Below are 27,866 nucleotides of genomic sequence, written 5' to 3'. Positions count from 1 at the left end.
TTAAATTGAAGTATTTAAATGTTAGGTCGCTCCGCTAAGACAGATGCAATCAAATTTGTGATTTACCAAGAACATTGATATAGAGCACTGAATGACATTCTACTGATACTGCAGAAGTGGCAGAGTCTTTGGCATTACACTAGTTTCAAGTATAATACTCAAAAAAGGCAAATGAAAAAGAGAAAGAAGAGACTCTGCGCCTCAAGGCTACAAAACTAAGGCTGATACAATATACTGAAATATCAGAGTCGAAATGTCAGTGATGATGATGATGGTGCTGTTCCTCTTTCACATTTATCCCAGAGATATTTCCTATAAATATCATAAGGCCATAGATAGATAGATAGATAGATAGACAGGCAGCGCTCAAGAGCTCTCATCCTGACTGGCAGTGACGTTGAGGGGTGGGTTTGGGTGTGGTGCGACGCTCGCGGTGTTGGAGGACAACGAAGAAGGCGATGAAGACAGCTGGTCATAGCTTGGCAGGCTGTCCTGGCTGGGGAGGACATTACAGGTCCGTCCAAGCTGTGGCCTCAGCCTGCCTCCACCTTCCCCCCCGCCATCTCCCTGGTCCAGCAGAAGAGCGAGGGACTCTGCGATGCAGTTCAGCGTCTGGTCCATGCGTGTTATCTATAAAGGGTAAATAGATTTGATGAGTTAAACACGCACAAATTATTTTGCAGTGCGCACTCTTTCACAAATCACCTCACACCTCATAGACGAGGAACTATTACTCTAGTTTCCATTGGCTTTGTACAAATCATACCTTGTCCTCCATCCTGTTGAGTCTAGATCCAATAGAGTTGGTGCCTTTGTCTTTAGCTTTGTCTTCAGAGGGAGAAAACAGTTAACAACCAAACAAGAGGATTAGGGCTGTGGTTTGTTCCTCTAATATATTTTGAGAGAGCAGTGGAGTGATTCATTACCTGAACCCGTCTGGAACAAAGTTATCTTCCCTAAAGACTGGTCCAGTCTGACAGAAACAACAGGAGGCTCCAGTTAGAGGAATATCTAATTACACTCTCTGTATTTCTTCTTTTTATCCCCAGTCTCTTGCTTTCATGAGTTTTTTTTTTTTCATTTAGATCTACAATTTCTTCATTGATTACTCAGGAGAAGTAATTCATATGAAGCTCATCTTAGTTGAGCAGTTTACCTCCTCTGTAGCTCCTTGATTCGCACCATGAGGTTGAGATGACCTTGAGAGTATTGCTCAATCACATCTCTCACATCGTATGGCTTACGGGCTTGCTGCAAAGAGAACAAATGTTTAGAACTATGCTATGAATAAGATAATTTGGGACTAATGCCCTTTGTAAATAAAAAAGGTGTCATTTAGTAAACATTTGACAAAATGACACGTAATGACAAAAAAATTAAATTCAACGAATACATGAAATAAATAATTCTTGTAAAACATTCATGTCATCTTTGTTAATTCTGATCTTGTCACTCCAGTCCAGACGTCCAATATGAATTATATACATACATACAGTATTTTCTATTCACTACCACACTATGATCAATCAAGTTCAAGTTTTTAAGCTGAAATGGGAAAAAAAGACAAGTAAACAAGTTAGTTTACAAGGCAGTTATGATAAACTATCAAAGTGCTGCACAGTTTAATTAGTTATGACGCTGCTGAATCTCTGCAGTTACACAACTTAATGATGACTAAACGTCAGATTAGTGAAATGTTAGTCAATTCTAAATGTTCCTTTTGTTTTTCTTTTTTTACTATCTGTAAACAGACATTTAAAGCCCCAATAAGTAAGATTAGGATCTTTTGCTATTTGGCTCCCTCTGCAGTTGCTCAGCGTTGTAAATACGAGTTGCGATTTGCCTCCTTTTTACCATGACTGTGCAAATCCTGACTGGTGCACAGGAAGAAGAGTTAGTTTAGTTTGCAGCCATAGCATTTCAGTATTGACGCTTTCTTTGCCAGTGTTGTGCCTAAATCTGCTTGCTCGACCATGATGAGCTGAACTAGTCACGTCTAGTGTGGTGCTGTAAAGCGTCCAGGATAGGACAACAAGTTACACATCGCAGTAACTTATAAGCTGGCCACACAGTGGCAATGGCAAAGATGCTAGTCACCTTAGTACAAGTCAGTGTAACAGACTTGTGAAATAACTTGTAGTAACTATTTTCAAACAGTAAATGTTGTATAATGGGGATTTAAAATAAAATAATTTCTAATACATTCAAATGAAACATTTACTTACTGAAAAATACTTACTTGAAAATTCCTCTTGGCCACAAAGTAACGCAATCTCTGGACCACCCGGATGGCTTTTCTGTGAGATTCCGTCAATCTGTGTAAGATTTTCATATGAATGTGTTCATGTTAGACTTACCATGCAAAAACCTACAAGTTTAGGTTGATCTTCTGAAAACATGGCTTACATTTAGATTCTAGCTTTTTATTTCTACCCAAAACAGCAGGAACAAATCATAGGATTTGGGTCTTTGTGTGTCTCTAAAAAAGTCAATAAAAACAGACTGTAGTGCACTAAGACTGTGTTATGTTTTGGAACTTATTACGGATCTGTTCCTCATCAGGGTTCATTAGCCAGGAAACTAAATTAATATGTGATGGAGAGAGCAGTGAGCTGTTTGTCACATCCACATAGGTGAAAGAGTTGCGCTGATTTTCACGTGCACCATTCATAACACTCTGCCAAGTTGGCATTATATCATAAAATGTCAATAATGTGCTCGGTGAGCTATTATAGAAATCCATTCTCCACAGTTGGGTGGTGATAAAACCAGAAACAACTCTAACGACAGACACTGAAAGTTTGAATAGTGAAATAGTTTCTTGTTTTCACCCCGACATTAACACTTTATTACTTTAACTCTATAAAGTAAGAATCTTTACAGGAATCACTCAACATTTTCTTGTGCGTCTAAAGCTCACAAATTCAAATATTATGTTGAACAAGTAAAACTGGAAAAGCATGGGGTTAAAGCAACAACTTGTGGATTTGCATCAGATGTGCCAGATTATTTCTTCCTAGGGTCTTAGCTGGTTGACTCTCATTCTCATTCATGAAATCATTTTGAGTGTGATTCTCTTTCAAAACAACTGGTGAACATATTAGTCAAAATGTGCCAATATTGCTACAGGTATTATAAAATGTATTTATGGCATCTGGCATAGATTGTGATTCATATTGTTTACACTGAAAGGATTCACAGAAAACAATTCTACGATGTACTAGGCATGTAGCAAATGTTTCATTTCATATCTCTATCTAAGTAGCAATAATGAAAAAAAAAAAACACTAATTACACAAAAATCATTATGTTGCTCTTACACTCAATAAATGATTTGAACAGTTATTCTGGAAACAAAAGGGACACAGCTCCCTTTCTTCTCATCTGGGGAAGAACAAGAAATTTGTTCATTTTCTTTTGAAAAAGAAAATTGCCACACAACACTGAACATTATAACCCTTGTGAATTGAAGGATTCGTTCCAAGGCTGTTGTATTATTCAACATTGGTTTTATCCAGGTGTAGCTAATACATTGGGAAGTAATGTGCTGTGTCCACTTTGTTCCATATTAACTTTAATATTTCTCGTTTTATTCTCCAGGGGAGAAGAAAGTAACCTTGTATCTCCTTTACATCTTGAGGGTGACCCTTGTCTCACCTGTTTCTTTATACAAAATAGAAGCTAATATGAGGTTCAAATGAGAAAAGAAGTTTCCTTCTGGGCAAAACTAAGTCTTAATGTCACTATTAATAAATAATGCCGCCTAAATGCAAAAGTTAATACCCTCTGACTTAGGCCTAGACATTTTCTTTAATGTTACAAAATAAATGAGAAACCTTTAAAAACAACAAAACTATAAATTGTACCTTCTGCCTAACTAAAGGCAATATAATCATATATTCAGCTTCTGCTGAAATAAAAATATGATTAACCCTCTCACTTTTTAAAGTTTTTTTTTAAATTCAGTGTTTTCTCATGACAGATATAACAAGCAGTGGTGTCTTGTGATGGCTCAATTTAACATGGGATTTGATGCGGCATTGCTCTGTGTGAACAGCTGGTTATGTATTTTGGAGTCAGCAGAGCACAGAGTGATCTTTGCCAACAACGCTGCTGCATGCAATTCCCACTCTGCATCATTACCCCACCGTTCAGATAGGAAGTCCCATGGGTGAAAACCGTCGCTCTATTTGTTTAACTTACCGCACACTTTTCTTACACTGCAGTTACTTAACACTCATTTCCTCATATCACTCTCAGTCTCTCACTGAGCAAGTGCCTCAGAGTACTTCCTCTAATAGAGAATTATTACACAGCCGAGACAGGAGCACTCTGGGGTTTGGACATTAAAAAAGGTTAATTATGAACAGTAAAAAATGTGCACACCAACATGGTCATTAAACTGCATTCACACATAAATGCTGTATCAGTGTTGTGGCAGATTGGTGCTGAACTCACTGTGATACTGAAGAGGCAGGAACCAGATCACTGTCTCGCTCTGACTCCAGCTCCAGGTCGTCTGCAAAGCTGCAGTTCCGCTGGAGGGGGCCAGAGGAGTGGGCATCTAAAAGGCCAGCATTTCTTTTAACTGTATAATTATATGCAAACACACACATACATACTGTAGTTAATATATATGTGCTGACTCAGTTGTGCAGCCTGTTACAGGTCACTATGTCTCTTTAGCTGTACCAATGATGTATACCCTACTATGGTGGACTGAAAAAGACAATTATGTATGTTACATTAATTTGCTAAGGCAAAAGCCACAGCCATAGAAAACAGCTGTGGCTAATGATGAAAATAAATACTAAAGTGGCTTCTCAAAATCCCTAAAGATTTGCGGAAGGCCTTGTCATTGTGGGAACATTTTGACCTTGTGTGATCTGTACATAGCTCTGTAAGACAGACGCGTCCTTTTTGGATGGGAAAAAAGATATGAGTTTACAGCCGTGGTTTCCTTAGCCACACTGAGCAAAGGTGGACAGGGTTTAATTTGGACAAACAAGTGAGACAGACGATTTATGAAGTTCACAAATGTCACATGCTGATAGTTAATGCAATTTGTATCTTGCCACAAACCAAACAACCAAGAGAAAAATATTATTGACTATATCTGTTCTTTTTTTTTCCCCTTTGGCTGCCCTGTCCTGTTTTGATTTGATTTGAGGTCTGATATATACCACAACAATTCCCAAATCTGATACTTTGTACTTGCGAGAAAGCTCTTTGTGTGTAAAGCATATCTTGTTCTATGAGAAAAACAATATCCCAAAAGTTTGGTTTGAAATTAGGTCTTGGCTTTGCTGTTTTATCAAAAAACCAAAGAATTTATAGATTTATAAAAATCCAAAGCACACACCAAAGAACCAGGTAATCTCCAATTTGTGACCATAATTTGAAATGCATGGCTTTGCACATGTTTGTCGCCATCTCCAGCTGTGACATGTGTCCAGTTTAGAAGAGATGTTGGAGAAAGCTGAAAACCTGTTAATTACTTCAATTATTCAATGTAGTGTTTTAAAACTCCCATAGCTAGAGATGTGTGACACAACCGCTCTTCTGCTGACAAGTGAAACTAAAAAACAGGCTTTAAATAGATTTAATTGAGCTGATAACTAGAACAGATCTTATGTGACAAGCCCCGACAAGCCAACTGATATTTGGCAGTAACAAAGCACAGAGAACAGTTTTAACCACTTCTGTAATCATCCACCACACACACGGTTTCATCTGTGCAACCCTCTCACTTCATATACCATCATTTAAATTGATGTTAACTCTCTTCTACCAAAATCAGTTACTTACTCAGTTACAGAGAGACAAAGCAACATGAAATCACTCATTCATTACCTGGAGATGGCGAGCTAAACTGAAGGGAGGACAAAGACGTCCAGGACTGCTGGCGATCTGAAGCACAGACAATAAGAAACGCAAACATGAACAACATTTACCACAGGGCATAAATGACACAGTGATGTTAGTTAAAACCTGTGAATGCAAATATTATTCTTAGATGTAAAACAATGCAACACATAATTAATTGATCGTGCCTTAAAAAATATATACTTATATAATAAAAGAAAGCATGCAGTTGTAGTAATTGAAATTGTAAACATTTCAATTACTGTAGTTGTCTGGAAACTGAAAGTTTAGAAGACTGGGTTGGGAATAAAGTGATTGTACAGGATGTTGTTGAGTTAGACAGAAGGAGAGGACAGTGAGTTTACTGAGGATAAGTGCTGGACATGGACACTAACAGCAGCTCACCACATCCTCCCAGAGTGTGGGATCCTTCTCAACCGGGACACACGGACAAACAGCGAGAGAGGAAGAAAAAAAAAAAAAAACACAAGCAAGGAAACCTGCAGTTAAGTTGGTTGAAAAAAGGAAATCTAGAAACATAGGTTAAAAAAAGGCTGACCTTATTATGACTGTTAAACGTAATCAGTTATAGGAAGAAATGAAGTGAAAAAATAGTTTACAAAATCAGCAACAGCAAGAAAAATGTCAAAATCTCAGTCTTAACAATATAAAACACAGAAACACATACAGTATAGTACCAGCAAGCTCAGTTTAGGACTTAATTGGCTGATTTTGCACAAGGTTATGTTGTCTGAAAATCCATTCAGAACAGTAATGTTTGTTGATAACTCAGTATGCAGCTGAGCACTTGAGCCACCATCGACGTGTGTGTCCAGTCAATACAACCACACACCAGATGGCAATGTGGTAATTTAGTGAAATGATTCATAGTTAAAAGCAGCGTGCTGTAGCTGTTCGATGTGCAGTTCAACCTGGAGTTTCTGTTGAGCTACAAATCAAAGACGCTGATGTCAGTGGACACGAAGAGAAGTGACACGCATACAACTGGGCAAATTCAATCCTATTGTTGTGCTGAGATCTGAGTGCACAGCAAAACCGTTTGCACAGTTACATGTTGGTGGCAGCAGAGCAGTCACGCACCCAGGCAGCTTTTTCAGGTTACCAGCTGGTGTAAAAGAAAGAGGTTATATAACAAAGCACAACAAAGAGCATGATCCAGTTACATGTTTACATATTATGGCCACGGTAAAAGCATCCACATTTGTCTCCTTTTAAGAGTAAACAGACTACCCTAGTTCATCCACATTGAACAGAAACCCATTAATGCCCTCCATGCAGCACTGATAATAGTAATGATGATGATTAATATTATTGATAAATATCCTTTCAAATTCTAGGGCCTACAAATTAATGTAAAATGCTAAATGAGAATCAAACATGAAGAAACACCGTGAGGGAGGGAGAAAAATAAATAAATGTGGAAAATGAAATGATTAGACAAAATGAAGTGACGAATGGAGCCGTGTCAATGATGACATTGAAGTAGTGGCTGATTTTGAAACAGCTAAGTGCTTATTCAATACAGGTTACCTTTATTTCAAGTCTGTGAGAAGATCACTGCTTATCTATCCACTATTGATCTATTTAGAAAATGTAAAAATGATTTGCAATGAAAATCATCATATCTAACATGAAACAGAATTATCCAAGTTTTTAGGGTTGATGAATCAGTAAAATCTGACTGACAGACATATTGAAAGTATGGATAACAATTCTAAAGATGTTTGGATCATTAGGGGTTATAATGGTGGCTGTTATCACTACATTTCTATGTTTTGTGGTTATATTACACTAAATGCAGTATATGCAGCTCTTTTACAGTGATCCAGCATGTTGTGTGCAGTTTTGTATGTTCAGCAATGCACTGCTGGAGTTCCTACTCATAAAAGCAACCCCATATTTTATTGCTGCAGCATGGTCATCCATCTGTAATGTTTGCAATGTGCCCAAGCCCCCCCCCTCCTGTGGCTGCAAACCAACAACTGAAGTATGAATCCAACATTTCCTTTTTCCTGTATCATCACTGACTTTACGCCTTGTTTCCAGTGAATTCCTCATTTCTTTTCCATGTTTATGTTTATCTTGTTTGACATTTTCTTTATTCTGATTTTAATGAAACCACGTGTATGACCTCAGGAGCTCATTAACATTTACCACACACTGAAAGACTCGTGGATTTTGTCAGAATGTCTCAATTGCTTGGTACCTGTGCCCACAGTGCTGTAAACATCTGAACTCAGCTCCCTTCCACTGTCAAATGCAGAGTCAAAGGTGATGCTGGGAACTCTGGGAGAAGTTGGACCGTTGTCCTTGTCAGTGCTCTTCGCCTTCCTCCTTATCTTTACCTGCCCGAGAAATACAAACATCTCAGCTTAACAAAGTGTTTTGTGGAGGAACAAAGGTGAGTGTTAGACACTTGAATGACGCAATTCAACAACACAATGAAACTTTTTGTGTTTATCTATCCATGCTCAATTGGCATTTTTGGCCTTTGAAACAAAATATTCTCCACAGTTAAATGGTTGTAATTTTCAAAAATGCAGATATACGTATGCAAGCTAATTTATCAGACATTCATTAATGGGCCACAACACTGTCCACAACAATATGGACAGCATGAAGTGTCTGCAGCTATGCTGCCCCAAACACAGCAAGCTGAACTGCACTGTGTATCCTGACACCTGTCGATCATGGCCAGTAATAAAGGTATCCCATGCTGACCCCTGTCTACCATGACATTTACATTTTAGTCATTTGGCGCTTTTATCCAAAAATGAACACAGAGTAATGAATCGATTCAGAGTCTAAACACAAAAGCACAAAAATAGATGTCACAGTGTCAAGTCAATAAAAGAGCTATTTTATATAGAATACTTTAGATGATTGATACTGCTGTTGTGACATTTCCTAACTTAAAAAAAACAAACTCCGTTTGTAGAGAACCTTTTGACACAACATAACAACTTAAAATGTGTTCATTATTCTAGGCCTGCACTTATACCCAGCAGCAGCAGTCATATTGATTAGTTAGTTTTAACATTAAACACTACAGTGTTGTCTCATTAGCATTTTTTCTAGTCTGTCTTACTGTTTACCCATACATGTTTCCCATGAGTATGGGTAAAAAAGCTAACTGAAAACAAATGAACTGTGTTTTCTAAAGAGGCTTTGCGAGTATTTTGTCCATCATATTTATATCAGCGATATAAATGTTAGATACCACTCTCACTTTAGAGTGATACCCTTCCACACCACCACAAACTGCTGTCTTCTACTACCACCAGGCTGAGTCAACACCTCACTTGAAGCTGGTTCCAAGTCCATAAAAAGAGCACATTTTACCCTACTTGAAGGTCGGATTTACAGGGTTGCACTGCTGTTGCTTCAGACAGCAATAGCTTTGCCTTTGTGTTCCTAATAAACTGGAAACTGAGCGTAAAAAACAGTTACAGTGAAATCAATAAAATGATTACTAACCGATTTCTTGGGCTTGGGGGTGGACAGAGAGGAGGCAGGAATGCTAGACTTCTTTCTCAAAAATAACTTGAATGTGGCAGAATCGTAGTTCTCCACGGCGAAACATCTCCACGATGTCTGGAGGGGCGTGAAAATAGCAATATATTGGTTGCACAAAATTTCATGCCAACATGTATGCCATACAGGAAAGAAAGTAAGGGTTATATGAAAGGATAGTCTCAATAATAAGACTCGGACTCCCAGACAGTTCAGTCCCCCGGCTGTGTTGTTGGCCTGCTTCAATATTTTCTGAATACCTGAATGAGACAGGCAGCTGCAGGGATCTGTCTGTTGAAGTGTTTCTGTCGTTGCTTCTGCTGCACCTTCAGGGCGAAGCCCGAGCCTAAGATTCCCTGTGAACAAGAACATGCCAGAGATACTGCTCATTAATTCAGTTTTAGCAACACATTCACAGGAAGCAGCGTGATGCAGAAGACAGAAATCCCATTAAGTTGTGGGAATAGTCTGCTGTTTAATGCCATGGAAGTCTATTAATCGCTTTGTTTATTTAGAGAGGTGAATAGAAATAAAAATAAAATGTTAACAACAATAAAATGATTTCTCAAGTTAATGTATGTTATTTGTTTTTCAGATTTGTATATTACTAAAATTAAACACTGGAAAAATGCTTGTTTAATTTCTCTGCCCACTTACTGCAGGCAGGGCAAAGAAGGAAATGGCAAACACTGAGAAACAGGATGCGATGGTCTTTCCAATCCAGGTTTGTGGAACTTTGTCTCCATAGCCAATGGTAGTCACTGTCACCTTTGAAAAACAAAATATGACAACTGAAACATCCTGTAGTACCCTTTACTGTACATGGTGACAATCATACGCGGGCTACAAAACTTTTAAAAAATTGGCTCAAATGCGAATGATAACGTAACGTTACACTGTATGTCTTCAGTAAACATTAAAAACAGCTGGTAGGGATGTTCAAACACTTCATAAATTGGTGAAAGAGAAAACGATCCACAGCAGAAACTTTTGCGTCTGACCTTTTAGGGCCACAGAGTGGTGAACTTGAGACTTAGTTGCTTGAGTCATGAGAACAAGACAGGAGACTTTTCCAACACCCCGACTTAAAACACTGACAGCCTGAAAAATGCCCCAGGCTACAGTCTGCAGTTCTGTTCATTTCTGTGAGGCACCTTCACTTCACTATGTAACATGCTCACAGTGACAACAGCAGCATGATGACATTTAGGATGTTTACAATGTTCACCACCTTATTTTAGTTTGTTGGTATTTACCAACACTGCAATAACACTGCTTAAAAAGCTTAAAAGCTCTTTAATAGAAAATGGTTTCCACAATAATGAGGGAAAAGTCAGGAACTAATAGGGAGCAACCTGATAATTATTGTTAATGAGTAGTTCCTGAATAACTACAAGCCAAGGACTAAATTGGGGATAATGATGATGACAGGGGGGACACTATATTAATCAATCAGTAGGTAATGATTAGCTCATAAGTATCTGTGAAATAAAATAGCAGAAATTATCTTCATAAGTCACTGATTAATGCTGACTCAGCACTGAGTGGCACAAACTATGATGACTAATTCATCACACATCTGAAAAGTTAAGACTCTAAGTGGTTTAATTAGTGAGCTATAATCTTCGCTGAGGACTTCACAATTGACAACAATCCAACAAGATTCTCAAAAAATGTATTCCCATATTCAAACTAAGAACACGGGAGTCTATTCAAAACTAGTTTGTTAATGAAAGTTAATGAGTAGTAGTAGTATAAAGTGTATTTACATAGAAAATGACAATGACAGTTGGTACATGGATTTAATCTTAACTGATCTAATACCCTGTTTCCCATTACTTATATATTCTGAATTACCCTCTGATTCATTACTATAGTAGTTTGCAGTCTATTCTCCATTAACTCTATTATTTACTAAGTTATTGGTTATCGAAAACTAAATAAATGTAAATGTGTCTACATACACTTCTGTACTACTACACTACTGAGGCTTCATTCTTCTGTACTGTACTGTATGTTTCCCTGGTCCTCCAGCCCCAACTTGAACCTTTTCCACCACTCTGGCTCTCAGTTACAAGTTAGCGCACTCTGAGTAAATGTAGTAAACACAGGCTGTGAGAGGTTGAGTACACGCCAGTAAAGGTCAAGGTATGTAATGTATAAATGTTGCAGGCTAAATAAAGCTTTATTTATGTGACAAAGGTTTTTATGACTGATATGTGTGTCTATGTGTGTGTGTGTGTCTAAGGTTTTTAATATTTAATTCCCTGAAGTTTCCAAGAAGTGAGTGGATGATATTGTCTCCAAATATATTTTCATCCTGTATTCTCTACACTGCTTGTTTTTGCTTCTCGTATGAGCAGCCCACTGGATGTGCCCAGGGGTTCTGACACAACTCCTACTATAACAACAGTAGTACAGATAAAACACAGTCTATATTTTGACCTTTAACTTGCCAAAATACTGTTTACAACAAATCTGTGGTTGCTACAAAAACCTACTTTTGGCACGATGGGAAAATTACTACAACTGCACTGAATTAGATTATGAGTTAATGTCAATGTTAACGCTGGTAACAGAATCCATTCAAGCCTAGGGCTCAATCAACAATTACTTCAAGCAATGATGTTCTGAAAATAATTTAATAAATCATTTTAATAAATAAAACATCTTTAATTGGTAAAGTTGACCTAATTAACTGTTGATTAACGGTATAGTTTGACATTTTTGGAAGTTTACTTCATCGCCTTCTGATTAAATCAGTTGAATGATGATGATAATTGATACCACATCCACGTCTGACAGGTAATTATAAAGTTATGAAGATGCAGAAAGTTGCTTCACTTCAGCACATGTGCAATACGCTGCACTATCTGCCTGGACCCATCAGCAGTTTGATATACAACTAACAAATTGTGGTTGTACTGTTTTGTTTTGTTAATGTTGCGTTATTATATTTGTTTTATGTTGTTTGACATGTTTTCCACGGCGGTTTTAAAAAATAAATCTTTTATCTCAGTGAGGTGAATAAAAGAAACGGTTAGCCACAGTAAACACCCCTAATACAGCAATTTGTACTTTTACACTGCACAGATTAAACTAACAAGACACAATGCTTTAATTAGTGAGCTATAGAGGTGCTGGTAGGCAGATATTTTATCTTTGGACAGAGTCAGGCTTGCTGCTTCCCCCAATGCTTACAGTGTAACACAAGATAAAGTGCCACATGGGCTTTATATTTACCACACAAACAAATCTGGTGGAGTCTATCTTTTCATCTCTTGCATATTTACTAAAATCTCTAATAAATTCATTAATGATTTCTAAATTCTACAATACATTTCATCCAATCAAACTTCAAAATATACTTCATGTATCAGAGCTGTAGAATAGTGACTGAACAAGGTTGGTTTGAAAAACCCTAAATCCCATGTCTAGCAGTGATAACCAAACTAACACGCATATCCTTCTTACCACTCCCCACCACAGAGCGTCAGCGTAGTTTCCGAACTCAGTGGAGCCGCTGCTGCTCACTGCATCTTTCTCTGCCAGGTAGACAAAGTATGAGGAGAAGATCAGGCTCAGAAAGCCAATGTACAAGGTAGTGATCAGCTCCTGAAATACACACAAATGCAAGACATATTAATAACTATATATTAATGCATTAAGATGCAATCACATGAGTATGACTAAATAATATTTGTTGAATGAGGAAGTACAAATCAGTCTCTGGGAGTTGACAATTCGCAAATTCAACAAAGCCCTTTGAATTCTGCTCAGCCTCGACATCGCTGTGACTCTTCCTCAAAGTTCTGTACAAGACAAATGACAAGTGCACTCCTGACAAGAAAAGAGGAAATAGCCATTTACTGTGATATTGTATATAATATGCAGGTGTCTGGGAGTTGCTATTAATATGCAGGAGACTTCTGGAGCTTCTATCTCTCTGTCTGTAAAAAACACTGCCAAACACTGTACATGTTCAGCATGAAAGCGGGGGTAAACTGTTTTGCTCTACAGGCAACTTTCTAATTGCACAGAAACCAAAGTAATCAATTGAAAAAACACTTTCCTACTGCAGAACGCCCCCTGGCTGATATGTGGGGACAACAGACAAGACAAATCACTGTGAAAGAGATTGTTACCTCTAGATCTACCGCAAGTGCTGAAAGAAACAAGGTGAGTTCAATAAATAAACGTAGTTAGTGTAACGTAAGGGTAGTATATGTCACAAAGTATTGGAGCCAGAAGTGGCTTGACAAATTGCTTAAGACACATTTGTTTAATTTGTGGTGTTGGGACTTGCACAATATAACTACCACTCATCTCTATCAGGCCTTGTCCATTTTAGATGGCACCATTTTAGATAAATATCTATTTGCAATATTTACCTTATTATTATATACAGCATTCTGTGTGGAAAATTACTTTGGGGCTTTAATAAATATGCAGGGCATAAGTCAGTTGTCTAGCATGCAGCTTGTCTTGTCTGCAAGAATGTCAAATTGTCTTCCCAAATTTATGTAAATGGTGGTGTACAAACTACCATACAAACTTATGAATATAACACAGTCTGTTCAAAATAAACATGCATCTGACAGAACATCCGACTACAGATAAGATCGTACACTGTTGACCACAGGACTAAGAATAAGACTAAATATCAAATTGGTTGACACGTCAAACACTATTTCATTATTCATAGGTTTATTCCTTATCTCACAACAGATATGAGTACAAGTACACTGTACAGTGGATCAGCAGAAATGTCCTATTGTGCTTTATGTGGCTAAAAGAAATCTACTATACTGAGAAGGTATGCTCAATAATTAACACTAATCACTAAAGAGGGCCTCATTATAAATTAGTTTAAAAGCCAGACACCTGATCTCTAACATTTTGCAAACTTCAACAAGGAGCTGTCTATGATTTGCTCAGGAAGACTAATTGGGCTTAGTACTTATCCAGTCTGACTGTAATTGGACTACTACTTTGTGAAAGAGCTCTTTAAGTGAGAGTTCGGCACTCACCTTCTACCTGCTTTAAACTGTGTTTAACCGCTCCGAGTACCACAGCACCCGCTACACTAGATTGGGCAGAATTTCTGATGAGTGAAATTCTTATTTATGCCTCGGCCTAAAACTGTCACTCCCAGATTTATTTAAAGCATTATGGGGGAGCAACAACAGATTATTACAAAATCCAGGAAATGGCAGTGTTTGTCTACCTTGAAATAACACAAATATCTCCTTACATTATCCTACACAAATACCATGAATACTATGAAAACAATGACTATTGGGCATTGGTGCTCCAATTCTGTGTTTGTTTTTTTATATGATCTCAAAATGTATGTTTGGGACGATGCATTCAACTAACATGACAGCATGAAACTAATAAGTGCATGATTCTTAGAAATAACCATGTTTATTGCATTCAGGTATATGGCCCCTGAGGTTTAGTAGATGTGTTTCTGCTGCTGTGACCTGGCAAACAAATTCAGGAAACGTGTGCTTCCCATCTGCCAATGAGCCAGCAACTGTGCAAATTGTGTTTACAAGCCACAAGCACTAGAGAGGTCCACAACGACTATTTAAATGCTGTTGTAACACAGACTGGATACTGATTAGAGGGAATAAAACGGCATTGACTTTAAAAAACTCCAGCTGTTAACACATGGCTGTGTGATGCCTTAAAAGAGAACACGGTTACTCTATAGCCAAAAAGGTTTCAAAGAGAAACAGTAAAGAGAAAAGAGAAAAATAAAGAGGAAAAAAAAAATACACTGCATAGTTCTTGTGAACAAAGTCCTTTTATATAAGACATCTTTGTTTCTGATTCCTTTAATCAGAAGTGAATTTAACCAACACTCATCTCATGCCTCAGCCTCCATTTATGCATTCGGGTGTAAGGTGTGCCATATCAAGACTCAACCCAAATCAGCGATACTGGATGAAACTCTTGCTACTGTGGAAATTAGTACTTCGCTCATGACATTGGGGATGATAAATTTGAGAAGTTCATACATCAGTTCATAATCAAGACTAATGCAAGTTTACATTCCTAAGTTGTGCTTCTTTCATCTGGAAGGTGGGATACTTAGTTTGTTAAGCAAAAAATCAGATTATCGGTTAAAAAACGGATTGACTGGAATCACACAAAGAGTGAAGATGTAGGTAGAAGTAGAGACGCATTGCACATTTTTTTCCCACTCAGCTGCTCGTAATTATAGTTTGAATGATATAAGATGAATGTGTCATTCATTCATGTAGAGTGACACCCTGTGGTGAATTACTTAGGAATGTGTTTTGGAAATGTCTCCGGGATCAGCCTGCACTGGCACTGACTGTTGATGACCAGCCTCCTTTGGGAGCAATCTGGTTATAAGACAAGGCCAATCCAAGGAAGCGCAGTAGGTGGCTGAGCAACATTTCTGCTGCTGCTCATTACTCTCTGTTTTTATACAGACATCAAAGACAACTACTGTGGCAACTGGGGATAATCACAACCACCTCTGTATCTCAGCTGAATGATACCCTGGAGGAAGACTCTGCGGAGGAGTCTATAACCCTAAAACCCTAACCTATTGCACAGTAGCTCCTTTCTTGTGGTTCTCTGCTGAATATTCTTCAAGCTGTATGAGGAGTCTGTCTCAGTACAGCCTGGAAATGAAAAACAGTAACCTACATGATGAGGAGAGACTATTAATCCCCTGACAGACAGCCTCTAGCTTACTAATAATAATCACAGGCTCTGATGGTTTTAGATCCTAAATGCAATGTGCTTTTAAAGCTGTAATTGCTTACCTGCCGATGGATGAAGACAACAGAGCCCAGGAGACGCCAGGTTCCTCCCTGTCGGTCAACATGGAGCATACGCAGGATCTGCAGGAAGCGAATGCCGCTGGAAAGCAACAGTGGTGTTTAAATGCAGTGTATTCACATCAAATTCATGTGGGTATATGCTCTACACACACACATACACACACACAGATGTCTGAGGGGGTTAGCCAAACTACATAAAACAACCGAAGACAAGAAATACACAATGCGTCCATATACTTTTATCCACACTGTTTCCATTCACTGTAACTTACCGTACAGCAGAGGTGGCAAAGACCTGGCCTTTGGAGCCCACTGACAGCACAATTATTGAGGCCACAACTACAATCAGATCTGTGTTGACAAAGAATGAAGGGGTTTGAGAAAAACTATGAATAATTATGCAGATGTTCAATGTACAGATGTGTAGCATAACTGGAAATAGTTTGTAGAAGTCATAGAAAAATATAAAGTAGAGGCAAAGTGCTTTAGTGGTTGTGTTTGTAGGAATGATAGGTCTGCTTGTGTGCATGCACATAGATATGTGTCTGTCTTCCCACCTATAATAGATATCGGCTTCCTGGCAAAGCGCAGTCGGCCCCAGATGCCAACGTATTTACTGCGGCAGCCTGCTGACCATAGGCGGACAAAATATTCCACACCGAAGAACACCACAAGGACGATCTCCTGCCAGAGAAATGAGGGAACCAGAACTGACAACTGAGGATGATGGACAGGTGGGAAAGAAAACTAAAGTCAGATGTTGAGGCAGGTTATTCGGCGCTACGTTGATTATCTGCTCAGAGTTTAACAAAGTTTGCTTTAAATAGATACTGATGAATTATGGATGCAACTGTTGCACAGTTGTTCTATTATGTTCCTTTGCATTAAGTGCATCTTCTCATTTGAAGTGAACATGCCACTGCGGTTCATTAAGACTTATTGATTCTCACTTAGCAGGTACACCATTTATCACCATTTTATTTGAGAAACACTGATTGATTCCTGCTGAATGTGTGCGGACCTGATAGATGTAAAGGCGATTATGTATCTAGACAAAAAATAGTTTAATGACATTTATCTGACTGTCTAAAGGTAGCAATCTACCTAACAATCTTCTAATGGTAATGCCCACTAATCAAGACACCTCATTATTTAATCCATACAAAGAACAGATAAATGTAAAAATGACATGTGCTGGTTTTATGGATAAAATAGAGCCAGGCTAGCGGTTTCCTCCTAGTTTCAGACCTTGTGCTACAATAAGCTAAGCAGCTGCTTTTACCACATCACATCTAGATTACTTCCTAATTTTCTTGTTAATTATTTGTAATCAACCTGACAATAACTGACACACACAGTATGCATCCAACATGCTCTATTTCCTCCAGTGCTCCTTGATGGTGAAACAGATATTAAAAAATCTGTTTCAGCATAGAATTACATCTACATGTGGAAATGAATGATCTTAGTGTGAATGAGAATGCAATTACCTTCATGCATCTCCTAATCATTAGTTAGCATTTAAAAATGAAGATATCTAAAAAGGAACTTTGCTGTGTGGCTTTCATAGATTTGTAGTGGTGACATGACTGTTTGCAGTGAATGATGGAGGTACAAATAGGGGGATGAGACGGAAGTGTGCGCCTTGTTGCACAGCAGGAACTGTTCTCAGGTGGGAATTATTGGGTCATTAGAGTCAAAGATTAATGCATGAATATAAAACAGCAAGAAAATGTGTTTATTAATGTGTTAAACTCTGCTCTTCGAAGCTAACGCTGTATGTAAAATGTTGTTTTTTTCAGATTATTCACTGAGGAGTTATTCTTCAAGGTTGAAAAACCCAAAAAGCGAAGCATGATCAGGAAGGGAGCACATGCAGGCAAAGAGGAGAAAAAAAACAATAGTTTTTAGCTGAGTTTGACAGTTCTGACCTTGGCAAGCGGTGGGCCAGAGCTTTTGACTGTATAAAACAATCTTCATCAACAAATGGAGTTTTCTCAGCTGGCATCAAATGAACCTTGGGTTTGGATTGTACTGTCAAATTCTGCTTCAGCAATCAGTAATCATTTGTCAAGCTTAACAGTTGATCCTACGTGCTGCAGAAAATGTTAAGAAAAGTGTAAAAGTGATCAGAATACTGAAAAGTTCAGAACATCTACAACATGACAAGTGAACAAATTCCAGATCAGATCACGCGATAGAGGTTTCTCACAGTTTGTGTTTGGTGCAAGAGGTGAAAACGTTTTGTTGTTTCTACAAATGAGATTTTGAAGCACGGAGCACATATTATTTTTGCTGAAGCTAGTGGTATGGGTTCCATGCTGCTATATATTTGTCCCTACCTATTGTTTTTTAATGCATGTTTAGAGTTTTCCATTGGTTCCTTTAAGACAGGATCCAATGTTGTGGACCAATGAAGGCCATGAAAGACCATGGAGGCCTTGTTATTTCTTAATTTTTCTCTTAATAAAGTAGAACTATATTTGTTCCTCTGGACAACGGTTTTCTTAAATCTCAAAAGAGGCCACAGGCTACATAAAAACAGAATGCAATAATTTGCAAATCCCGTAAACCCTATTTAATCACAATAGAGCACAGAAAACAGATCAAATGTTTCTGAAAGGACATAGCTAAACAATATACTGCATTTAGGACAGCAGCATGGCTCCAGAGTTGAAAAGATTGTGAACTGTCCTGCCTGCAGTTCAGACGTTTCACCAACTGAAAATATTTGGTGAATCTTAAATCCCAGAATCCTGTCTCAGGCAGGAATGGGACAACAGTTGCTTGCTTAGTTCACATATATTTACAGACTATTACAACTTACCTGTTATTATGGCCCTGTCCCAACTCTTTGGAGACATGTTGCATTCTGTTTTTATGTAGATTTACCTTTTTATGTTTGGGATTACGTTTCTATAAATGCAAATGTCCTTTTAGAGTTTCTTTTGTGCAATCGAGAACAAGTAAGCAAGTGGACTTTGAGTTAGCAGTGTTTTAAATGATAAATTAATCATTTTCATCACCGCCCCCAGTCGAGTCTCACTTCCTCCCCTTATGCTTGACTCTTATTTCATCCTGCCTTTCAAACTATACCTCTGTCATCCCCTGTTCTCTAAGTTCATTGTTCATCCTGCCTTTCAAATAAGTTGATAAGTGACTTGATGCTATTTAGTCCCATCACAAGTAAAACAGGTTCTGTTGCCAGGATTTAGTTGCAGAATAAAAAAAAAAAGGAAAATGTAGTTCGCAGTCATTTTGAACCCAAAAGACAAACAAATCCTTTGAGAATGTGGATCTTTTGGGCAATCTGCCAAACATCTGCTCACATTACTATACAGTACTACAAACACTGTCAGCCAGTGCTGCATTTCCAAGTAAAGAATAGAGCAGTTTCTGTTAACCTTGAGTGTGTAGGAATAAAAAAGCAGGACAAAGGAGACGCTTATGTGGTGGGGGAGAACAACATAAAAGACTGTCAGGGTCAGAGTAAATATCTCTAAACTAGAAAGCACAAAGTACAAAATAGTCCCTGTGGGGTGGAGGTTGGAGGAGATTAATGTTGGAGATTTTGGTAGGTTTAGTAGCATAGCAAATATTAATTATTCATTATCTATGTAGTAGAGAAGAATAAGAAGATTAAATATCTCCAGAGGGAGAACTTAATACAGCAAAACATTTTATCATAGGATGTAGTGTACATTTTAAAATTCGCAAAAAAAAAAAAAAAAAACTAAACAAAAAAAAACTAAACAAAATTCACACGTTTTTTTTGCTGCAGGTCTACTGTATATACAGGAGCCTCTGCAGCAGACTTAATCTCGGTGAATTCAATAAGAAACTGTCAGGATTTGAGATTCTAATGTGAGACACCATGACCATTTCATCCCATTATCCTTAGGCCAAGGTGAACTTGTCGTACGTGGCATGCTCCAGCCCCCTCAAACCAAATCCTCGTCCTTTTTATCCTTTCTTGGAGCATTCCTTTGTCTGAGCTTGAGTGACTCACCCATCACCAAAACAGTTCCTGTGCTCTGCAGCAAGTGTCTCAGGGTTACGTTTATCCCATTAACTATTGATTTCAGTGGAGTAGCCTTTGCCCTCTGGTTTTCTGGGTAAGTCGCCAACCTGAACAGCCATACTGGTTGTTTGTTCCCAACCATTAAAAACAATTCATATAGCAGCATTACACACTAATGCACATGGCTCTATGAAGAGTTAAAGATCACTGATAACTATACAATATGTTAAATTAAGGTACAAAAACTACTTGGCTAAGTTTGGGGAAATATGTTTTTAGGTCTAAAGTAAACTTGGTTTGGTTGTTAAACTGATTTCTTTGAAGAACAAACATTGGTCTTCCGTTTTAAACACCAATGTTTTGGGGCATTTGCTGTGAATGCTATTGTTGTGTCTCACAATCTTCTAAGTATGAGTCATAACAGGGTTCTAGGACAAATGACAAGGTTTCTTGAAGCAGGGCAGTCTCTATTTATCCAATATTCTGTTTAATTAGATTCCAACTCACCACCCAGAAGAGTGTCGTGTGAGCAAGGGCCTGGTACTGGTCAATGGTAGAGAGGACACTGAGGAACAGACAAGCCAGAACTATGAGAAACCTGAGGAAAATGAAGCAGATCACACATCAGACTTGATTAAAATGTCATGAAGTTTTTATATTTTTTATTTCCTTGAATTTTTATTTCATCCGGTTGCACAATAATATCCAACTGGGTTTTGATTATTAATAAATGTAATTTTCTCCCAAAGCAAAGCTTCACATAACTTGTCAAGTCAAGTCAAATCATGCAAACACGGGTCTCCTCTGTCTACTTTTCAACATTTCACCTCATATTTATGTCAACACTTCACACGTTAATTTAGACAGAAAATCTTCAGTCAGCTTTGGTGTCTGGTTTGAGTCGGAGCTTCTGAACAACTTTGAAAAAGTCGTTTCAAGACAGCATAACATTACTTTATATTTTTGTCATGAAATGTGTCTGACTGAATTTGAGTAAACATTCAAGGACAGCCCTCTGGAGGAAATACTACATTTGAACTCTACCATATGAATGCAAACAGCACGATAAACTTAGGAGCGCACAGGTGTCTGCGTACGCGCACACCCTAACATGCACAGTATCAACAAACACTAAATCGCCTTAACATTCTCCTTATTTCCCCCTCAAGGTCACAAGTGTTTCAGCTGCAGCAACAATAAGACATCTGTAACTCCTCCACCTACTTATGAGAAAGATATTTTAGCTCTTTGAGAGCGCTGTTGTGACACTACATGAAAAACACAAGTATCATTCTTTTGTGTGATTGAGTTTTCGGATGTTTAGCTCTTCAGCGGAAATTACAATTCTGAAGACCAGCAGCGTTTCAGGGTGTTTTATGACTGTGTTTTTGTTATTTGGGAGACGAGCTTATATTTACTGCCTACATATACTGTAAAACTGTGTAACATTTCAGTCATTACTTTTCACAGTTGTTCGTAAAAGTCAAAGCAGGAGATCAAATTTCATGGCAGCGGAGGAGAACAGGGCTGACTGCAATGGAGGTGATGTGCCATTCTCAAACTCATAACTTCACAGTGCCTCAGTGCACCGAGCCAGGTACAGCTTCAGTTCCTTATTATTGCTACTCTATCATTTCCTCCACTATCAGAGCTGAAGTTCAGGTTACCTGTTTGCGATCACCTCATTCCAACTGTTTGTCTGTTAGCAGGATGGATTTTGCAGAAAGGTTGGTGCAAGGACAAGCTGATTAACATTTCACTGACATTGGTGACGAAGAGTTGTGGCAGTGAAGGGCAGAAATTCTGAATGAACACACAGCATGTGAATGTTTTGTGGACTATTCAGCCAACAGTCACATGGAGCCGCTGGAAAGCTCATTTCCTGTTTGCATACCGATTAACCTTGATGCTAGTATTTCAAAATTACAAAAGGGAAACCAACTGAACTGAATCACACTGCACTATGTTTACAGTGCCAAGACAAAATAAATTCTGACCTTTCATGTCTGTCTGTCTTGAGAACAGCCATAAAAACTTAATAGTGATAGCAGAAAGTATTTAAATTCCCTTAGAATTAATAACTGGGTGAACCCCCCCTTGGCAGCAATAACCTCAACCAGCTGCTTCCTGTAGCTGTGGATCAGACCTGCACATTGTTCAGGAGGAATTTTAACCCATTCTTCCTGCAGAAGTGCTTTAGCTCTGTCTTATTCTTTGGACGTCTCATGTGTGGCTCTCTTTTAGTCGTTCCACAGCATCTCTATTGGGTTGAGGTCTGGGCTCTGACTTAGTCACTCCAAAAGGTAGATTTTGTTTTTCTGAAGCCATTCTGTTGTGAACTTACTCCAGTGTTTTCGAGTTTCAGCTGATGTACAGACATTCTCACATTATTCTGAAGGATTTTTTGAAACACACATTCCATCTTCACCTCAATCTCTGCAAGCTGTGCCAGGCCCTGATGCAGCACAGCAGGCCCAAACCATGATGTTTCCTCCACCATACTTAATGATTGTGACGTTTTCATGATATCCAGAGCTAAATGTAGCATTGTCTGATCTTTCCAAACAGTTCAATATTAGTTTCATCTGTCCACAAAACATTTTGCCAATACTGCTGTGTCAATGTGCTCTTTTGCAGACTTCAGGTGTGCTGTTCTTTTTAGTAAGCAGCAGCTTCCTTCGTGGTGTCCTTCCATAATGCGGAATTTTTCTTATGTGGAGCTAATTGACAAAGGTTTAAGTGATTATTGTCAGTCAAAGTAGCTCACACCTCCAAACTAATTTTCTTAACAAGACTCCAAGTATGCTAACACCTGACTCCAATTAGCTCTTTTGAGGTCATTAATTCACATAGTTTTTTCACTCGCACTATGAGGTTTTTATGGTTGTTCTCAATCAAGACATGAAAGATCAGAATTTATTTTGTGTAATTACTTTAGGCACATTGTATTTGCTGATACTCTTGACTTAGATAAAGATCAGATCACATTTTATGACAAATTAATGCAGAAAACCATGAAATTCCAAAAGGTTCACATACTTTTTTCTTAGCACCATGTACATGGAGATTCAGTTAGCTGTGAGGCACAGAAGAAATCCAGTATGGGAATGGCATACTGTATCTTGGCAACAGGATACTGGTAGCATTTGGTGTACTGTCATCTAGTCAATATTGTTTATTCAGAAAACAACCCTGAAGAATCACTGCACTGTGCCTATATGAGCAGACATGATGGAAACTATGTGTAGAGGGAGTTACTTTCCAATCTTTGTTTGCACCACGAGATCCCATATCACCACATGCTACAGTCCGAGTTTATTGAAGACTGGCCAGGAATCCAAATACCCCTCTTTAAAATAACACATACTCACATACAGGAGCTTGAACATGCACGTCGCACGTCAACACAGATAAAAGACTGAGGGGAGACCTGCTCAGGGAAGATGGGCTGTAACGCAGCTAATAAAGGACTTGGTCCTGTCTGAAAGGACAGAACAAGTAGACGCAGCAAATGACATTACAATAACTACAGTCTGCAGCCTGTGTAAATAGGAAAACTATTATGTATGAAGAACAGGGCAGACTAGACAAAAAACAAAAAAGCTCCAATGTTAGCACAAAGTACCATTTATAAAATCTTATGTGCAAATGTGACAGAGGGATTTTTTAAGAGGATCACCAAAAATACAAATAAACCTCGAACTTTGCAAATCACACGCTCTGGTATGTTAATGCTCGTAATTTGTCAGTCAAGCTCAGTTGCAATTATTTCAGGGCATTTGAAACGCCAGTTAACATTCACACTCAGCATGCTGAGCAAACACTTGTGCTTCACTTTTAATCCATCTGAGACTATCCGACTCGTCACTCCCTCTCTACTAACTGCATCATTGTATTTCACTTCCTTTACCTCCAGGACTATAGATAATACAGGCTCTGTGTCACTGTCTGGCATCCGCAGGCTTGGTGTAGCAACAGACAAAATAATACATTGGCTCAGCTACATAGGCACCACTGAACTCTAAACAAAAGCTCAAAGCATTGCTCCTATCTATTATTGATGGAAAGATTCACTTGCAGTCTGTTGTGCAGTGAGTGTAGAGACAAAGCAGGGGACAGGATAAGACTTAGTAGTGACGCTGCTGACCATGTCACTGGCTTTTACCATCAAATATCCTGTTTGGAACAACAGTCATACTTTATTTTTATCACTGTTTTGTATTGCTTTAAAGTGTTAAAGAGGCAGAAAGCAAATCAGCCAAAAGCCTCAAATTCATCTTATTAAAGTTTATTAATATTTTAATGCCTGATCACCTCCCGCCTGTATTTTGGCCAACCAAAATAATACTACACTTGTCGAGGTCTCAGCCAAAACTCCAGTTGGTAATGATCTAAATGTTCAAAGATAAAAGTGGTAACCAACCGCTGACCTTGTCTGTGTGCCTTGTTAAAAATCTTAGCACTTCTATTTTGCCAAATATACTCAAAAGAAAGTTGTTGACTGAAGCAGGAGTGTAGAGAACTAAATGAGTTTAAGAAAGACAAGATAAATACAAATAGCTCCTGTCAAAAATGTTTTGTCAATTGAAAAGAATAGCAAAGAATGAACTATTGCCCTGTTTGTTAAATCATTAAATACTGCATCCTAATTTACTTCTTCCGGCTTGATATTGTTTTGATTTCTGGTCAGAAAATCCCTTACGGATTTGGATTTTCTCTTAACTCTCCTCCTCATTCATAAACAGCATGTGGGATGGATCCATGCTGCTCCAGACTAAACTACTGCATTCACTGTGTAGACTGCAGCAGACTTTAGACAGGCCAACACAAGTTAAATAACACAGTGATAAAAGTCTCAGATAAATCTCTTTTGAAAGTGTTTAACAGGAGAGCATGAGATTTACTTTATGAGTAGAATAAAACTTAGTCAGAAAAATGCACTGTTGCTTTCCATTTACCAAAATAAACAGCCTGGAGTCCCTGTGAACATACTGTATCACCACATACACACAAACTGACAAACATATGCATGTGCAAACACACACTTCAGGATATCTCTGATAAGGCCTCGGGTAAATCTGACGTCTGCGTTCTGGGTCAGTGATAAGGTCGTACTTGTTCTTAACTGTGTTCTCTCTCTCAAACATTTGCAAAACAAGGAGGCATTGAACTGAATACCTGCTGCATGGTCAGCCAACCTGCCAACATGCTCTTACAACAAACAGCTGATCCTATTATGGAATACAGAGATTTTCACCTAAAGCACACTGAACATGCCTAATGAAAAACAACAAAACTACTTTGCTCGACTTTGATCGTGTACACGCACCAACTCTCACCTTCGTATACAACGTATACAGCAGCCTAAGAAATAGAGTCAGAGTTAGAAATGAAACCATTATTCAGCATTTACTATGTTTTGTGCAATTTTGCAATGCAAGACTACAAACTGCAGCATCACCTCTGCAAATCTATAACACACCTGCTCAATATTTATTCCCTGTGGAAGAAGGGCAGGATATTCTTAGGCACCCTGAGCAGGGGAACTTTGTTTAACAATAGGTTAATGTGAGCGTTGCAGCAAAGGAACAACCATCAGGGCTGACTGGGACAGTTTTCCATATCAACCAAAGCCAAAGAAGTAATATGTGCTACGGATGCTGTGGCTTATGAAAAACATTGATTTTGTAATTTGATCACCGCTTTGTCGTGTTTGCTTTCATTTTATTCATTCTGTGCTTTCTCGGAATCAGCACGTAAGACGGATAAATCACTGAAGCACTGTTTTTTACATGTACCTGTCATAATGTCAAATAATATAATACTACTACTACTATTCTACTATTCAAAGTGTTAACGGCTAAACTGAGATTCTCCTAAAATCACGGTAGCTATTAGCTTCTATACTATTGTGTATTGTGTGTTTGCTCATGCTCCCTTTGAGTCACTGAGACTCTAACCTGCTCCGACAGGCTGCATTCCCCTACGTCCCCTCCGACACCGCAGGGTCACAGGGTGGCAGTGCCAGACAGGGCTGCTACCTCCTCCACAGCACACACACACACACACACACACACACAGACACACACACATACTCACACAGCCAAGTTTAGCTGCCTGCTATCAGTGCCAGCAAGTGCAGTCAGACATGGGGGTGAGCTGGAAGATCATAGCCTGCATTCCTAAACCTGTGCCTGAACACTCCAGTCTGGATCTGCTGGACTGTCACTTTTTTGGATACAGGTTATACCATGAAAAACAAAGCTTAAGCCTTTGGCATTAGTTGTATAGAGAGGTAGAGTATATTAGTAGTAACAACATTTAATTTGTCTGAATTAAAACACTTCCAAGCTGTGTGACAAGCTGTCAGATCAGGTATAGGTGAAAAAACAACATCTGACATCTTCATGATAGTGGCTCCCCTAAACTCTCCTCCTCATGCTGTATTATTTACATTTCATTTTCAGAAAACAGGTAGTCTCAAATGCTGTCATACTGTCAGTTAGAAAAAAGAAAAGGTAGACACTGCTTGTCAGGTTGCGTTAGATTTAGACTCACTAAACTGCAGAGCAGGAACACCTGTGTGTTGCCGCGCGCACTGTTCAGGAAAATTAAATGCTCAGTGATGCTGAGGAAAATAGTTTCCCAAATGAAAGATCTGTATAATATTCCGCTAGTGCTCCTGTGAGGACATCTTTTGTCTGAGATGAATGATGTAGTGTTTTTTAATCTGCTATGGCTGGACTAAAATATCCGTCTAATTTTCCTTGAGGGACCTCCAGTTGTGCTGCCATATCTGTGCGGCATCTTTCTAAAACTCACAGGATTAACAGTTCTTTGTAGTTTCAGTGCTCTACGTGCGCAATTAACTCCCTGTTTAATTAGGATCTTAGAGTTGCAATTATACCCTTGAATGCCCCATGGATCTAGATGGTTATGAAAATAAAATAAAATAAAAAAATAAATAAAAAAACAAAACACTCACACTGTGAAGTGATACACGAAGCACTTCCACCCGGACGGCCTTTCCAGAAAGTTATACACGCGTCCTTGGATGTAGGCGCGGGTGAGGACGGGACGGATTGGACCGGTGCTGTACACCGACATTCGCACTGACATCCGGGGATGAGATAAGTACGGGTGGAGTGGAACAGCGGGCATCCCGGTGGTGCTGTTGCCGTCCCCAGGCATTTTGTCTCTTCCAGAAAGTGTGTCGTTGTCCGGTGGCGTCTCCAGCTCGGGCACGCTGCTGAACGTGGTTTCCGACAGCTCCAAATCCGGTGGTCTCCTCTCACGCGCCAAACTTGAAGACTTCCGTGAGTTCCCCTGATAGGGTGCGGGATTAGACATTGTAGCTCCCCTTCACTCTTCAGAAGCTGCTTTACCTTCTCCACAGCTATTTTTTCCGGTCACTGACTCAATGGAACAAATGCTCGCCCATGTGGGCTCACCTTCTGTTGCGCGCCAGATCAAGCGTCTACAACTGTGCCATAAACTTAGTTAATAATGCCCCAGATCACCAGGACGGTGTTTCTTAACAGTTACTTCACAGCTCTCTGTGTTGTTTGGGAAATGGAGAGTCTCAGTGCTGAATGAGTATCCCCTACCTCTCTCAGAGCGCT

At 38.8% G+C, this 27,866-nt stretch overlaps 1 protein-coding gene across 1 annotated transcript; it reads right to left on the bottom strand.

The window, feature by feature from the left end:
- Positions 1–27,798, bottom strand: kcnq1.1 (potassium voltage-gated channel, KQT-like subfamily, member 1.1). The gene is made up of 17 exons (XM_026377650.1): positions 27,230–27,798; positions 20,752–20,842; positions 16,781–16,907; positions 16,496–16,574; positions 16,206–16,302; positions 12,874–13,014; positions 10,057–10,167; positions 9,660–9,755; positions 9,364–9,480; positions 8,093–8,231; positions 5,854–5,910; positions 4,459–4,588; positions 2,240–2,315; positions 1,157–1,251; positions 927–973; positions 767–828; positions 1–630 (listed from the first exon to the last, which is right to left on the bottom strand). Exons 1-17 carry the CDS (start codon positions 27,592–27,594, stop codon positions 367–369), a joined length of 2,094 nt encoding a protein of 697 aa, XP_026233435.1. The 5' UTR covers positions 27,595–27,798; the 3' UTR covers positions 1–366.
- Positions 27,799–27,866: the final 68 nt, after the last annotated feature.

Source organism: Anabas testudineus, chromosome 3, assembly GCF_900324465.2.
Source record: "Anabas testudineus chromosome 3, fAnaTes1.2, whole genome shotgun sequence".
Taxonomy (NCBI): domain Eukaryota; kingdom Metazoa; phylum Chordata; class Actinopteri; order Anabantiformes; family Anabantidae; genus Anabas; species Anabas testudineus.
The sequence above is the reverse complement of the archived record's forward strand: the minus strand, read 5'-3'. Positions and strand labels throughout refer to the sequence as shown.

What these genes read in the sequence shown, in the direction of transcription:
- kcnq1.1 (XM_026377650.1), bottom strand. Translation starts at nt 27,594, where the DNA reads ATGTCTAATCCCGCACCCTATCAGGGGAACTCACGGAAGTCTTCAAGT. An exon ending in TTTGCCACCTCTGCTGTACG is followed by an intron (nt 16,303 to 16,495) that starts GTAAGTTACAGT and finishes GTTGCTTTCCAG; the next exon opens with CGGCATTCGCTTCCTGCAGA. An exon ending in ATCAAGGAGCTACAGAGGAG is followed by an intron (nt 974 to 1,156) that starts GTAAACTGCTCA and finishes TGTTTCTGTCAG; the next exon opens with ACTGGACCAGTCTTTAGGGA.